Genomic DNA, 15,123 nt, shown 5'->3' with positions numbered 1-15,123 from the left:
CCCCAAAACAGATTAAACTGCAAGTTGCAACTTAAACACATAGAGACACTTAGAGACACTGACCACCCAGAAGAATTCTGCGTCCTTTCTTGGAAATCTCTTTAACGAGGAATTCATGGTATCTGTTGTGTCTGTCATTCTTTCATTGCTTCAAGACTCTATTTCTAGAAAGTGCTGGACTTAGCCCAGAGCATGCCTACATGGGTATGTGCGAATTCTCTGCTCAGGTACACATCATGCTGGGGGCCCAAGAGAAACTGAGGAGGGGGTGGGAGAGTGGGGGGAGGTAGATAATACAGATTCTCCACATTGTTGTTCAGACCAGTGTGGAGACTGAGCTATGTGGGAACTTGCTATCAAAGTCAGGCCAATCAGATTCCAGTAATTCAAAGAGCCTGGGGCATCCTGGTTTGCAGAGAAGTGCTTAACTTTCCCAAATTCCCAGACACCAGGCTGACATCCAGTGCATCCTCTCTACTCATATGTACTTCATAGTTAGCTGCTGTCAGCAGATAACTTCCCTCATCCTCAGACAAGGATAATGAGGCTTTATCCCACTCTCTTCCAGAGCTCCATCTAACACTGCCGAAGTCCCCTGACCTCCTGTCTCCAGCTCTGTTCTTTGACATTCACTCTATCCCAGACCGTATCTTCACTGAAAGTCAAGTCCGCATCGCAGATCTTGGCTGAGCTCGGGAGGATTCAATTCTATTGGGAAGGTGTGCTTCCTCATTACGCTGTCTTGTCAAGTCAGGATGCCCTCAACTGCCCACCACCACAGCTCCCTGGACATCATAAGCAAACTTCTCTCAGCCGTGGGTGGTTTGTTGATCTGAGCATACTCCCCTTTACAGCAACACCAACTGATGGGTCCAGTGTAATTGAACAGGGAAGGAAAGTGACCCTTCAGGATTGCCTCACCCTCCTCAAAATATCGAGAAAAACCAGACAACATAGATGGGCCCCACCTTGCCCTTTCCTTTGGTCCTCCAAAAGAGGTACCATTGTCCCATGTGTTTTTTGCAAAGAAACAGATAAGAGAAATTGAAGTACAGTCTTTGGGTGTCAGGGCAAGGCAGGTAGACCAATCTGACAATCATCCCAAGGCTCAGAAGAAACACAATAGTAGCAATTGAACAGTGAAGGAAAAGACAATTTTAAGTAGGCTCAGTTCTCAAATCCTGATTTAGGCTGATGATGTGGAAAATTTTTATTTAGGAGAAAAAGGCTTCATTCACAGCCCACCCTGTGCTTAGCTGAGCTGAATTTCCTGCACAGCTCATTCCCTGCATATTTGAATATTTTAGGTTGCAGATGCTGAATTTACAGATCTTTATATGCAGTTTTCTTCAGGGTGTATAATGAGTTAGAATCCTGCCATGAAGACATTAGCATGTTCTTTGGGTGGTTTTTGCTTTTATATAAAACTGAAAACAGTCAAACCCCCAAGGGCTTCCTTTGACCATGTGGGGCTGAAAGTCATTACAGTGGGCAATGGGATGGAGGGGAAGACAAAAAGCAAACCTTTACTCAGAGTGAAAATCGGGGAGAAGCCCAGCTCCTCTCCTCCAACCACAGGGCCCCAGCATGGGGCCCGGGGAGGAGCAGGAGGAAGTTAACCGCTCTGTTGCTCGGAAATTAGCTCCATTCACCCCCATTATCGACGCCGTCATGCCTTGTTTCATGCTTCTCTCTTGGAGGCAGCCCGGCAGGGCCAGTGCCCGGGATGACAAATGGTGGTGCAGAATGGACAAGCCAAAGGGATGATGGGGACAGGAAACCAAGATGCATCGGGAACGGTACCCCCCACCCCAGGGTGGCCTGCTGCCAGCCTGGCCCACAGCGGGAGGGACAGGCAGCAAACGGCCTGCCAGCAACAATGAGACTCCGAGCGGCCAGCCAGAGGCACGAAGGCAAGCAATTCGAGGCAGCTGCAATGTTGCAAGCACCAAGCACCTACCTTGTTCGCTCATCATGAGATGGGAGAGGCCTTGAGGAGGGAAAGGAGGAGGAAGGGGTGAGGAGGGGAAGGGAAAGGAAAAAAGAAAGAAGACAAAGTTAAAATTCGCAACGCAATGCAATCATCTCTTAGTTGACAAGTGTAAGGAGTGGCAGGCCTTCACACACACTCAGGAGCACACACCGAGGCTCAGAAGCCGGGCAGCACAGCAGCGGCCTTCCATTGCAGGACGGCCTTTTGTTGGCTGGACTGCTCAGGGCCTCCTCATGAGAGCCTTCCTCTCACCACCCTGCTCCATGCGATGCTTAGGTTTGAAATAAATCTATTAAAGATTAGGTCCCTCGGGAAGGAGACTCAAGAGGGGAGGCCAAGCACATCTCCTTCTCTCTTTTAAACGGCTTTTTGCAGTAATACATGGTCACTGTAGCAACACTGGAAAATTCAGAAAAGAAAAAAAAAATCTGTTGTAATCCCACCATCCAGAGGTTCCTGCCCAATTTTATTTTTTAGGTACTGTATTCCCTTCTCCAAAAATGGAATCATGCTGGACATATTAAATGAGTTCTTGCTTGCAAGGGCGTCTCAGGCAACCTGAAACTACTTTTCCCTCTCACCTTTGTCTTAGCCCAGGGACAACCACATCCCTGCCCTCCATGGCCTCCACCCCCCTCCCCCACCACCTCATCTCAGAAGGTCTCAGGGAGACAAGCCCAGCATTGAATGGGTTAAAGAAGGTACACAAAGTCCCAGTGAACAAACTGCACAACCTCTGGCTATGTTCTTAAGGAAGTCAAACAAGGCTATTAAGAGCTCATTATTTCAGGGGAAGTAAACTCTGATAAATCTATTAAAAGAAAAGATTTCCAACCAGTATCCAGAAGCACCAGTTTGCTCTCCCATTGCTTTTATTATTTTAACAAACTCCAGGTCACCCCAGAGAACCTTTACCCAAAGTGAAATTCAGGGATATACAGGATTAATAAAGGAGAAAAAAAAAAAATCTCTGAAGTATAGAAATCCCCAAATGTTTTTGGAGATTACAAGAGATTTAGAAAAGTAATCAGAGGAAAATATGGGTCAAGCAACTGACTTTTAAAAAGATCAATGATATATTAAATACATAGATACACATGCCGTAAATGTCGTGGAATCTAGTTTTTAAACAAATTTCATTAAACTATAATCATATTTTAAATGCACATTTCTGGCATTCATTTCTCGAGGCCCTGGATTAACACTCACAGAGGAATGGAATCATGCCAAAGTAAGCCGTTCTCATGATTTGTTTAGTTTAAAAAAAAAATTTGGCCCTTTTTGAGAAAAGATGATAAGGAGAGAGAACAAAGGGTCCTACATTTGGCTAAGAGAAACCTCAGCAGGGTAACTATTCCTCCAATGCCTGGTATTCCTGGACCAAGCCAGAGCCCTCAACATCCAGATCAAGAGCACTAAAGGGGAGAGGCTGAGGCAGCCAGGTAGGGTGTATGGAAAGATGGCTAGTTCACAGGAGGGTCGTAAGAATTAAGAAATGAGAATAAGAAGATCCAAGGAGATACCTAAGACTAAAAGAAAGTGTTAAAAATGAAAAGAAAATAATACTGTATTATGTATTTCCAAGTTGCTAAGAAAGTACAGTTTAAATGTTCTCACCACAAAAAACAAACAAACAAAAAACAGGGATTCTCTGACAGGATGGAGTGGTAAACACTCTGGTGGCAATTGCTCTGCAGAATTTAAATGTATGAAATCAACATCTTGTACACCTTAAACCTATGCAGTGTTATACATCAATTCTATCTACATACAGCTGGGGGGGGTAGTTTACATTTTTTTTTTTTCAATTCAAAATGAAAGGACAAACATTTCATACTCACAATGAAAGATGTTTAACAGCTCAGAGAAGGAGAAGCGGTATAGCCTCAAATAGAGATTTCAAAAAACGTACTGAATGAAGAGTAAACAGGACATTTGGCCTACGGGGTGTGAGAAGCCCTGGAGAAGGGGAGCCCCAAGTAGGGGCTGCATGTGTTTCTTTAAAGCCGCGTTTCACAAAGCGTGTTGCACTGACCACCTACATCAACAATCTGGGGATGCTTCTTAACAGTGAAGAGCCTGAGCCCCACTGAGGAATCTAATACCTTAGAATCTTGGGGAAGAGTTTGGGGAAGGATCTGAATTTTAAGCAAGTTGCTCATGTGACTCCCATGCTCACTAGAACTTGAGTTGCATATAAATCAATTTTTGGTAAATTAAATTGTATGATAAATGCACTAGGAGGAATTGGTTAATGGAGCCCTTTAGTGGATCCTTTTGTGAAAGAAGGAATACTTTTAAAATGCAAATAACCCACCACCTGTGTTTTTTAAATTCAAATATGTACTTATCAGGCTTTATTAAGCTGCAGGATTGCAACTCCAATGTTAGTATTCTTCAACTTATGAGAATCTTAAATAGAAATATTAGGCCAATGCAGATCTGGGATCCTGATGTTAAAACTGGTTTTGCAGACAATGAAGGAAAATGGACAAGAAACAGGAAGGTGAAAGGGAGAAACGATGCAACCACAATATGGGTTAAGTTTTGCTTTTGGAGAAGGAAATTTTATTCCCCTTTGAAGAGCTTTTACATCAGTGCCTGCTCTTGTCCAAATCTATCCTCAAAGCTTACAGAATTAAGAACTGGAAGTCAGGAATTCCAGAGTATCTAGGTCTGTTCTGAAATTATTTCTGTCCCCTTCTATCCCCAGACATTCCTCCCTGCTGTTGAAAATCGAAGGCACTCCCTCCAAATGAATGGAAAAACCAAGAATCCACCAACCACATGATTCAAGCACCTGCCATACACAAAGACTGGATGAGGCAGTGGAGATACGGAAAATATGGTAGATGGTCACTAACCTCTAGGAATTCGGAGTCTAAGTGGGAAGATGTTATGTGTTTATATTTACATAAACATGCATATGGTATGTATTACTGGCACCTAAGAGTGAAATATAGGGGTTAAGATCAAGGACTTTATCAACAGATGAATAGATAAAGAAGATGTGGTATATATACACAATGGAATACTATGCAGCCATCAAAAGAAATGAAATCTTGCCATTTGTGATGACGTGGATGGAACTAGAGGGTATCATGCTTAGCGAAATAAGTCAAGCAGAGAAAGACAACTATCATATGATCTCCCTGATATGAGGAAGTGGAGATGCAACATGGGGGGTTAAGGGGGAAGGAGAAGAATAAATGAAACAAGATTGGGAGGGAGACAAACCATAAGTGACTCTTAATCTCACAAAACAAATGGAGGGTTGCTGGGGGGAGGGGGTTGGGAGAACAGGGGTGGGGTTATGGACACTGGAGAGGGTATGTGCTATGGTGAGTGCTGTGAAGTGTGTAAAACTGGCGATTCACAGACCTGTACCCCTGGGGATAAAAATATATGTTAATAAAAAATTAAAAATAAAAAAAAAAAGATCAAGGACTTCAGAGCCAGATTTGAACCCTACTGCTCTGACCGCAGTCAAGTTGCTCAACATCTCTGCACCTTGATTTCCCTATCTGCAAAATCTGGATAACAACAATGCCAAATTCATAGGTTGTTCTCAGGATTAAATATACATACAACTGGGCCTGAACATGGTGAGGGCTTTACAAGGATTATTATTGTTATTTTTATTATGCCATAAAAACACACTGGCGTGTGGGTCAACAGCAGGCACAATGCCCGGCACACAGCCGGTGCTCAGTACCTGTCTGGTGACTGAAAGAGGAATGAATGAATGAATGAATGGATCATTCCTACATGTCCAATGATGAATTCAGGCAATAAAGACCACAGGATTGTAAGGAGGGCCCTGGATGTACAGGAAAGGTTTTTGGAGGAAAGTGAGATTTGAAACAGATACTGGAAGGTGGTTTAGGATTTAGAGAGATGGAGGACATTCCAGGTAACACCACCAGCTAGCTCCCAGGACCACAGAGTGAATTCGTAAGGACTTCCCTATTCACTGTTCCCGGAGCACCTAGGACACGCCAGGCACATGGTAGGCATGTAATACATGCTATTCAAATAACAATAGACACATATAAACAGTTCATGTAAGGAAGAAATGAAAGGTGATCTTAAGGATGAAAATAAGAACCACTGTAGGAAGGCCTTGAATTTCAAGGCTAAGGAAAATAGACTTGATCTTACAGCTGATGGGACACAGTGAGGGTTCATGGGCAGGGGAATGACCCAGGGAAAATGATGTTGAGGAAGATTGCTTTGGCAATGGTGTGGACAGGATAGATGAGAGGGAAAAGAGACAGAGGCAGAAAGATCAGTCAGGCGGAGGGTCTAGAGTAGAATCATGGTAGTGGGGAGGAAAAGGAAAAAGAGGATCCAACAGGCTTTGGGTGACCAATGAGATGCTTCAGGGGAGGCGTGGATGGGAGGCTGAGTGAACGTTGTCAGAAACAGGAAGGTGGGGTGGGCTGGGGGGTGAACGGGGGCGAGGGCAATGAGGAGTTCTGTTTTCGGCATGATGAGTTGAGGCAACAGAAGAATCCCTCAAGCAAAAATGTCTACGATGGATCTTAAAATGTAGGACTAATGTCTGTGAGAACGTCAGGACAAGTATCAGGGTGTATCACAGCCCCTTCCTGGAAGAAGGTCAGTCAATGAACCCTCCAAGAAAAAGGGGCTCGTGGACTGAGTCTTAACTGGGAGAGATGGGACAGGTATTAAGGTATTCCGGAGGTTCTTTTTTTTCCCCATCGTATTCAACATTAAAATAAAATTTTATATTCAAAAAAGAAAAAGGAACTATGTGGCTTTCAAATATAGATACAGAAAATAATGCTCAAAAAATCTTAACTGAGAAGGATATAATTAGTAAGGGAAAAAAAGGAATCTATGCTGGATGTGTGTGTTATCTGTGTGGCTGATGAGGAAGGGGGAAAAAGGAAGATTGGCCTTCCCATCAGCCATAGAAACAGAGGGTCAGCTGCAGCCCTCTGGACTACATAGCCTGCCCTGGGACTAGCATCTGGCTGGGTCTGGAGTTTGGCATTTATTCTGGGTGTGATGCTTCAGAAAAGAATGGCCTGGAACAGGGACTCAGGGAAGCAAAAGGGACAACATCTTTCACAACAGTCTCACCATGGGCTCTGGATTTGAATAGATCTTCAACTAAGACTCCAAAGCCAGCTCCATAAAAGCTCACCTTCTGGAGGAGGGCAGGGAACAGGAGGTAGACTCAGAAGAGTCTTTGACAGGTGGGATACTGAGAATTGCCAACACTGAATTCCTGTGGAACTATAATGCCTTAAAAAAAAAAAATACCAAAAATTTGAAAGCAATGAACGTGTCCATCTAGATGTCACGCCCTGATAGAATGCTGCCCTAGCTAGATCCAGGGACCATTCTGGATCCCACCAAGATGTCTGCTATGTATACCTATCCCCTCACTCTTTTTAGTGCTTTATTCCACCCTTCTTGTGCCTACCTATCTCTGTGCACAGGCTCTCAGGGCAGATGTAAGAACAAGAGAAAAAGATTACCAGTCGGTAAGATATACAAAATTGAAACTGCCTTAGAACAGACTGCAAATAATATGTAAATTATATGCAAAATATACGTATGGCCCTCTAAACTCTGCTACGTCCTTTGGGAAAATCCCCATGGAGATAGCAGCTTTTGCAGCTTGGGAGAATGGAAACGGCTATGAAAGCAAAGTCATTTGTAAGCAGCTGTGGCCATCATGAAGCCCGTCATGAGAATGACTGATACAGAGAATAGAAACCATTTACTGAAACAGGAAAGAGGAAGACGCAGTGTTCAGGAACCAGGCCAGAAGTTGAAGGCCTTCATAATTTAAGCGAATATGGTTTCCCCCTCAAACCTATAATATCCTACCCACCTCAGATGGTTCTCAATCCATCCTACTTTCCTTCATTTTGCCTGAGTAAGTAGGGAAAGTATTTCAAGGGAAGAAGGAAGTCACTCATGGGGTTAAAAAAAAAAAAAAAAAGATTCAGGAAAAAAAAAAAGCAAGTTATCTCTGCCAAGACTTTTCTTTCATTCACTTTCAGGGTAACTTTTATCCCTGTTTAAAATCCACATATATCATCTCTTTTTCCATACTGAAGTAGAGAAATTAAATGTCACTAATTGCTACAAGTGCCAAGTGCTAACGTTGAATTCTTATGAAGCCACAAGGACTTTTTAAAAGAGTAATTACATAAAATCAGAAGGTAATAGAAACATTCATCGATATTTCTAGAGGAACTAAGGAGATCGTGAATGGGGTAGGGGGTGGGACCCAACCAAGAGAAGCCACAAGTGACTGTGGCTATAAGCTGACTGGGAATTTGGAAAAGAAGGAGAAAGAAATTCACATGTTAACATTTTAAGCACTTAAAAGGGGAAATCTGGTGATCTTGGGAAAAAGAATAAGGACTGCCCCTAATATCTGCTGATGGTTCTTATAGACAAGGCATGGCTATATGTCACCTCATTAAATATAACTCTCTAAGAAAGGCATTGCTATGATTTTGATTTTACAGGTAAGGAAACCAAGACCTAGAACCAAAGTCACACTAATTAGTGCGGGGTGAAGTGAGGATTCTAAGCCAGCAGATGGACTCTCCAGACGGTGATGATAACCATAACACTTGCTACCCGGCCTCCTTCAGTGCTGGTGGAGAAAGGAGGAGACATGTCTTGGAGAATTCAGCAGCAGAAAATACGCCTGGATACTAACTCAACTTCATTTATGACTCTGGTCCAGCATGATATAAGGAACACTGCGGGGAGCCCATTTAAAAGGCCACTATCTCCCTCTCCCTAAGCCCCACCCCCAAGATTCTACTAAAACATGAAGCTTTTCCTTTGGAGGCATTTCTTAGGGTTATTAAGCAATCTCCCCTCATTAAAATGCAAATCTGAACAGGAGACACACTTGGGGTCCCGAGTCATTGACCCCGCTCCACATGTGATATCATCAGAAAGCCAAACTAAAGATCTTCCTTCAAAGACAAGGGCAGCACGGGGCTTTGTATGTACAGGAAGGACAGTGACATGAAGTCACAGGTTGAAGAAGCCTGCCACTGTGTATAGAAGAAAGGACTCAGAAGACAGGGCAGGACAGGGGAGAGGAACATTTAAAGGAAGAGTAGGTCTGAAAGAAACCTCCATCTACTTCCATAACTGTGCCCAAGACCAGCCCTTCCCTGGGCAATTCCCTGACCTTCGTCATGGACTTCAATGTCCTTGTTCCATCAGGGCTTCACTAGTAGCTTGTATCAGAACTTAGGCCTGCTCAACATTCTGATGAGTCACCTGGCTAAAAACATTAACTGACATGTGTCTAGATGTTGTGATGAACTAAAGCTGAAAGGAATAGCTAATTTGTTAGATAATAAAATCAGGGTCCAAAAGGATATAAGCAGGTAAAAGTGAGATTGAATCTTAAGGGACAAATGTAAATACTGACACTTAAGCACAATCCCCCACTTTACCTCAAAATAAAAAGAAGACAATAGTGCTACCTCTTCTCAACATAGAATGTACCAAACCTAGGGTTTTGGTTCAGAGAATGGTGCCATACACTAGGAAGGACATTGACAAGGTAAAATGTGTCCAAAGGAGAAGAAAATCAAGGAGTTCAGAAGCATGTCACGTGCAGAATGGCTGCAGGAACTGCCACACACAGCCTAAACTAGAACAAGCTAGAAAAACACAGAACAACTTCCTTCAAGTTATTTTTAAAGTTGAACATGCAAGATATGAAGCAAGATATGAGGGCAAGCATATTTGGCCAGAACACAGGGTCAAGTAATAGGGGAAGACTCATATGCCAGAAATGCGGCAGAAGAGTCAGAGTAGGGTCTTTGGAGATAAACTTCCAACTCAAAGACACTATGCCTTTATGAACCAAGATGATCTCCAACGAGGCCAAGAAACTCTTGGGTTGACTCATACCAAACTGATAATTGACTACTTTTGGCCTATAAAAAAATGACTATTTTAAATGGTTCAAACTAATACTCTCAGATCACCACCCAGAATCAAAAAGGTAGAGACTAAACAAAGCTTCTGTCAATCACCTAACAGGAATCTGAGCACTTGGGACAATCACCTATTTACATATATGTTTCTGGCTTTTCCATGAGCCTTGAACAGTACTGGGGATGAACTGAATAGTTAGACTGATGACAAAGAGAGCCTGTGCTTAACTCTCCAAGGCAGGACCCACCCAGGTCCCAGCTTCTGAATTTGCCCTTCCATGATGCCACTGTGTGCCTTTCTCACCACTAAGCCCTTTGTAGGATATAACTATGCTAGTGCACTCACTGTTTGCCTCTAGACCAACTTTGTTCCTACAGCCTGGCGACTGGACTGAATAGAAAGTATTTCTTCCAGTTGTCACCCATGAATCACTAATAGCCCCTGCATGGTGTCACCACAGGGATGAGGAAAATATGCAGCACCTTCCCAACCTATTCCATCTCTTGGAGGGTGGGGAGGTGGGTTGGGTTTCCTCGTGCATGAATACAATAGAAAGAAGAGAAATGGAGGCACCCATGCTTATCACCCTAAGGGTTAAAAGATCAGTGACTGTGGCTTTTAGAAAAGACTCTTCCCAACGGAGAAGTTCTTACACTCCAACTGTCAAGAACTTCTCTAAAACTGTTCTTTATTCATAAATGACATGAAGCTGGAAGGGCAGCGGATGTGCTAGATGAAAGAACCTTACGCTAACAGATCATGGCGTGTTGGATTTTAAAAATCCAGGGTTGAACTGAACAAAATCAAAGAATGATCCAACTAAGTCAAATAAACCATCATGCAGTGTAGGAAGGGGTGAGAAATGGTTTAGCAGCAGTGCACAAAAAACAGTCAAGGGGCACCTGAGTGGCTCAGTCATCAAGCATCTGTCTTGGGCTCAGGTCATAATCCCACAGTCCTGGGATCGAGCCCCACATCGGGCTCCCTGCTCAGCAGAGAGTCTGCTTCTCACTCTACCTCTCCCTCTACCCCTGCCCTCAACTCATTCTCCTTCATACAAATAAAAAATCTTTAAAAAAGATCTTTAATGACTTTAGTTCAACATCATGTTATAGTCATTAAAATAATAAGGAAAGGTATTTGGTGCCAACATTAATAGATGGAGGAAGTCTAGAAAAGGGGAGCAGTGGGATCACTCTATAATGAACTGGCTGGGATAGGTCCATAATACTGTCTGTGGTATGGACATGCTTCTTTGGAAAGGATGCAAAAAAATAATAATTTTTTTTTAGAAAACAATGACCTGGATGAAAGAACTTAAAACCCTTGTATGAGAATACCCAAGGAAACTGGAGATGTCTTGGCTTTTAGGGGGAAAAAAAAATCCTTAAAGACCAAAAGCCCCGTCTTCAAACACTGGGAGTGTAATTAGATCTATTCCGTGTGTCTCCAAGGGCTGGAAGCAATACAGGTGGTAAAAGCTAGAGTGAGTCAGAATAAGGAAGGCTTTGGAACATTCAGTGCTCTTTAGAACGGGATGGAACAGCAAAAGGAGCAATGAGCTTCTCGTCACTGCAGGGGTTCAAGCCAAGTCTGAATGAAACCTTGTAGAAAGAGATTCAAACATCAGGTGCATAGAGAGCCTTGAAAACATTTTGGATCCTTTTCCATCCCTGAAATACTGTTTCTAACAATAAAGTTTTATGAGGACATACAGTGTGGTAGGTAGTGGAGACACAGGCATGGATACATCTCTGTTCTCGAAAAGTAAGACACCCCATGTCCTTCCAAAGCCCACAGTAGTCAGCGAAGAGGCTTGTGGGGAATAATACACAACTGACTGTAATGCATTATGATGATGGCTCTACAAGCCCCATCACCTAAGATGCCACTGGAGCTCGAAGTAGTGGGGTCATTCATTCCATCCTTCCTTCCACCTGCCCCCCTAACTTCCTGTCTTCCTTTAATGTTTAAAAGGTAGAAAATAGTGGTTAATGCTGGAGCATTAAATTCCTTTACCTTCCAGATCACCTTCATTAAAACAGTGGTTCTCAAACTTTGGTCATATCAGAATTCCCTGGAGGAAATGTCTTACTTGAATGAGCCTGGATCTCCGTTATTAGTTCTCTAGGTGATTCTGATGCTTACCAAACTTTACAAACCACAGCTCGAAATCCTCCAAAACCTGAATTCAGATCCCAGCTCTACCTCTTACTAGCCATGGGCTTCGGAGCCGGTTAGCTCTTCCATGACTCCTTCCAGGACACTGTCTTCTCAGGATCACTGTGACAATCATGTGTAACCATGTATGGGCAGCACTTAGCGCTGCTCAGGGAACACAGAAAGGGCTTGAAAGGAGGTAGTCACGGCTCTTATTATTCAGAAGACTGGTACATCTGGGCCTTCTCTCTGCCCCGCCTCCCACGTCTCACCAATGCCAGTTTTCCAACTAAGTGGCGGCATTAGCAGACCACCTTCCCAGTGCAGCCTCCAAGGCTTCCCTCCAAGGTCATAGTCATCTAAGTTGCCCCACAAGGGACCCACTGTCCCCAACTCTCCATCTCCCAGCTCCTTCTGAGACCCAGCCCACAAACGGGCAAGCTCAGCCCAGGTCCTTCCCAGACCTTGCTAAGTAGGTCTACAGAGGGGGAGGGTCTCCGAGGCTGTCATAACCGAGCTGTACGATTTAACCGAGTTACATGGAAGTTCTCTGGCCTCAGTTTCCCACCTGTACAATGAGGGAATTGGTCTAGAAGAGTTTTTCTTCTGTGGTCTCACCAGTGGTATTTTGGGATACAGATGTTTGAATGAGACTCTTCCGTACACCACAAAGTATTCAGCATGCATTGTTTCTCCTTAAAGCCACTTATTTCTGTGCATCATTGAGCAATGAATGGACACTGCACACGTTCGGCAGGACCGGGGCGGGAACAGTACTATCCCACTGAGACTACATGATATTTCTAATGAATCTTTCCAGCTCTAACTCTGACTTTGCCATCCAGAACTGAGAAACAAACCAGGACCCTAACCAGCATCCCAGCGGGTCTGCCTTGCCAAGACAGTAAAGATCATGATTTTAAAATATTCTAGAAAAAGGCACTAAGGCCCAGTGGTCTGCTTCCTTAACTTAGCTACAGCCGGAGGCAGGCTAGGAAGCAGCTCCCTATTCACACTTATTCATCAAGAAGAGCTACAGCAGCCAAGGGGGTCTTCCTCGGCCCCTGTGGGCAACTGGCTGGAAGCTGATCACTGTCAGCCCAGCCAAGGGCCCCCTTCCAATCCAATTACACACAGCCCTGGTGGATTCCCCACTGCCTGCATCCTCCACTGACCCGAGCCCAAGATGGGCACTGAATAAAATTCGATTACCTCCCATCTCAGGGTGAACCCCTATACAAAAAGCAGACTTTTTTCTGAGAAGTGAGGGGTAAAACTAAGAGCTGAGTCCCAAGCACTATTTATTCACTGACCCAGTATTTATTATTCTATTCCCACTACATACTGGCACTGATCCGGACCCAGAGCCCAGAATGAATGAACAGGAGGATATCTCTGTGGGGTGTATGTCCTGCTGGAACTCACCATGAGTGATCTCTCGGGCCACACACACCAGGGTTTGCATCCTGCTCTGCCACTTTTTACTGGATAAAACTGGTGAGTGGACATCCCTGAGCCTCAATTGGCTTGTGTGTGGAATGGGTCTAATAACAAAATCTACCTCCTGAGGCTGTCAAAAGAATTAAATGATGCATGCCAAAATAGTATTTAACTCCTGGCTCAAAATACAAGCTCAATGAATGCCAGGTGTTTTCCCTAATAAATAAAGGAGAAAAGCAAATGGGGCTATTGCCCAAAAGAAGAGGAAGGAAAAGACAAAATATGTTATGCTTAGCACTGGAGTTAGGAGCCTTACGTCTTCTGTAAAAGAGAAGGCACTTTCCTGATTGCTATTGCCTGAGTATCTCAGTTGGAGGCCGAATCATGGATCCTCAGAATGAAAGAAGCCCGAGAGGCCATCTGATTCAAGCCTTTCACATCAAAGAAAAGACCCTTAAGGCCCAGAGAGGTTTCATGACTTACCCAAGGCCACACAACCCCCAGGGAAAGTAGCAGAACTAGAAGGAAACAGAATGACAGGGCAGAAATCCCAGCTAAGTGTTCTGACCCTGGCAAAGGATCTAACATCTTGGAGCCCTAGGTTCCTCATCCAGGACGGGTGCCTGGCACACCGTGGGACCCTGTGAATATCGGTCTCCTTGCCTCCCTCCACTCTTTGGGATTCCTTGGCCTCATTTCAGAGCCGTGGTGGCCAGGATCTAAGTCTGAGGGATCTCATCATTGAGAACATAAAGATCAGGACGGATGGAAGAGAATGTGTCACAGGGAAGCATAGCAGATGTCTTTTGAGGGGCTCTCCAGCACTGGGAGCACGCCTCCGAACACTGTGGGAGACCAGGACAGGCAAAAGAATGTCTTTTCTTTTAAACTTCTCTGAGGCCATCTTGACCTGTGAAATGAAAACGTGTGGAAAGGATCAAATGAGCTAACTTAGAATACGAGCTAATTTACACATGACTTACTATGTACCAGGCACTGTTCTAAAGACTTGACATGCATGAACTCACGTAATCTTCACAAGAGCCACGTGAGGTAGGTATGTACTGTCCCCATTTTACAGATGAGGAAAGTGGGACCCACAAGGAGAAGTTAACTTAAACAGCACCTACTGTCTGGGAGAAAGCCAGGATATCAACCCAGCCATCTGGCTCCAAGTCTATGCTCTAACCCAGGGGTGGCAAACTTTTTCTGTAACAGGCCAGATGGTAAGTCTTCTAGACTCGTCTCGCCACACAGCTACTCCACTCCGCCTTCGCAAAGCAAACCAGAGACAAAGCAGAAATGAAGAAGCGTGCCTGTGTTCTGATAAAACTTTATGAACACTGAAATCGGAATTTCATAAAATATGTGCATCACAAATTATTCTTTTGACTGCTTTCAACTATTTATAACGTGAAAAGCCATCTGTAGCTCAAAGGCCCTATAGAAGGAGGCAACGGGTTGGAGTTAGCCCCTGAGCGCCTGAGGGAACCCTGTGCTAACCTGAGCTACCCTGCCTCACTTTGTAAACTCTTACATGGAAAGTGCCGGAACAGTGATGGTCACAGACT

The 15,123-nt window shown here is 44.1% G+C and overlaps 1 protein-coding gene across 33 annotated transcripts in view; it reads right to left on the bottom strand.

Moving 5' to 3' along the window:
- Nucleotides 1-15,123, bottom strand: part of NRXN3 (neurexin 3) — a 1,557,595-nt gene that overhangs the window by 1,439,212 nt on the left and 103,260 nt on the right. For 31 of the 33 annotated variants that reach the window (XR_014313528.1, XR_014313529.1, XM_082737604.1 and 28 more), the window contains one exon: nucleotides 1,961-1,990. The exons of the other annotated variants lie outside the window; for them this stretch is intronic. Coding sequence is in view for 29 of the 31 variants with exons in the window: in XM_082737604.1 (XP_082593730.1) it covers nucleotides 1,961-1,990 (30 nt within the window). In the remaining 2 variants the exon portion in view is untranslated. The remainder of the gene's footprint in view (nucleotides 1-1,960; nucleotides 1,991-15,123) is intronic. 33 annotated transcript variants of the gene reach the window in all.

The sequence above is a fragment of the Mustela nivalis genome (genome assembly GCF_964662115.1).
Source record: "Mustela nivalis genome assembly, chromosome: 6".
Classification (NCBI taxonomy): domain Eukaryota; kingdom Metazoa; phylum Chordata; class Mammalia; order Carnivora; family Mustelidae; genus Mustela; species Mustela nivalis.
The sequence above is the reverse complement of the archived record's forward strand: the minus strand, read 5'-3'. Positions and strand labels throughout refer to the sequence as shown.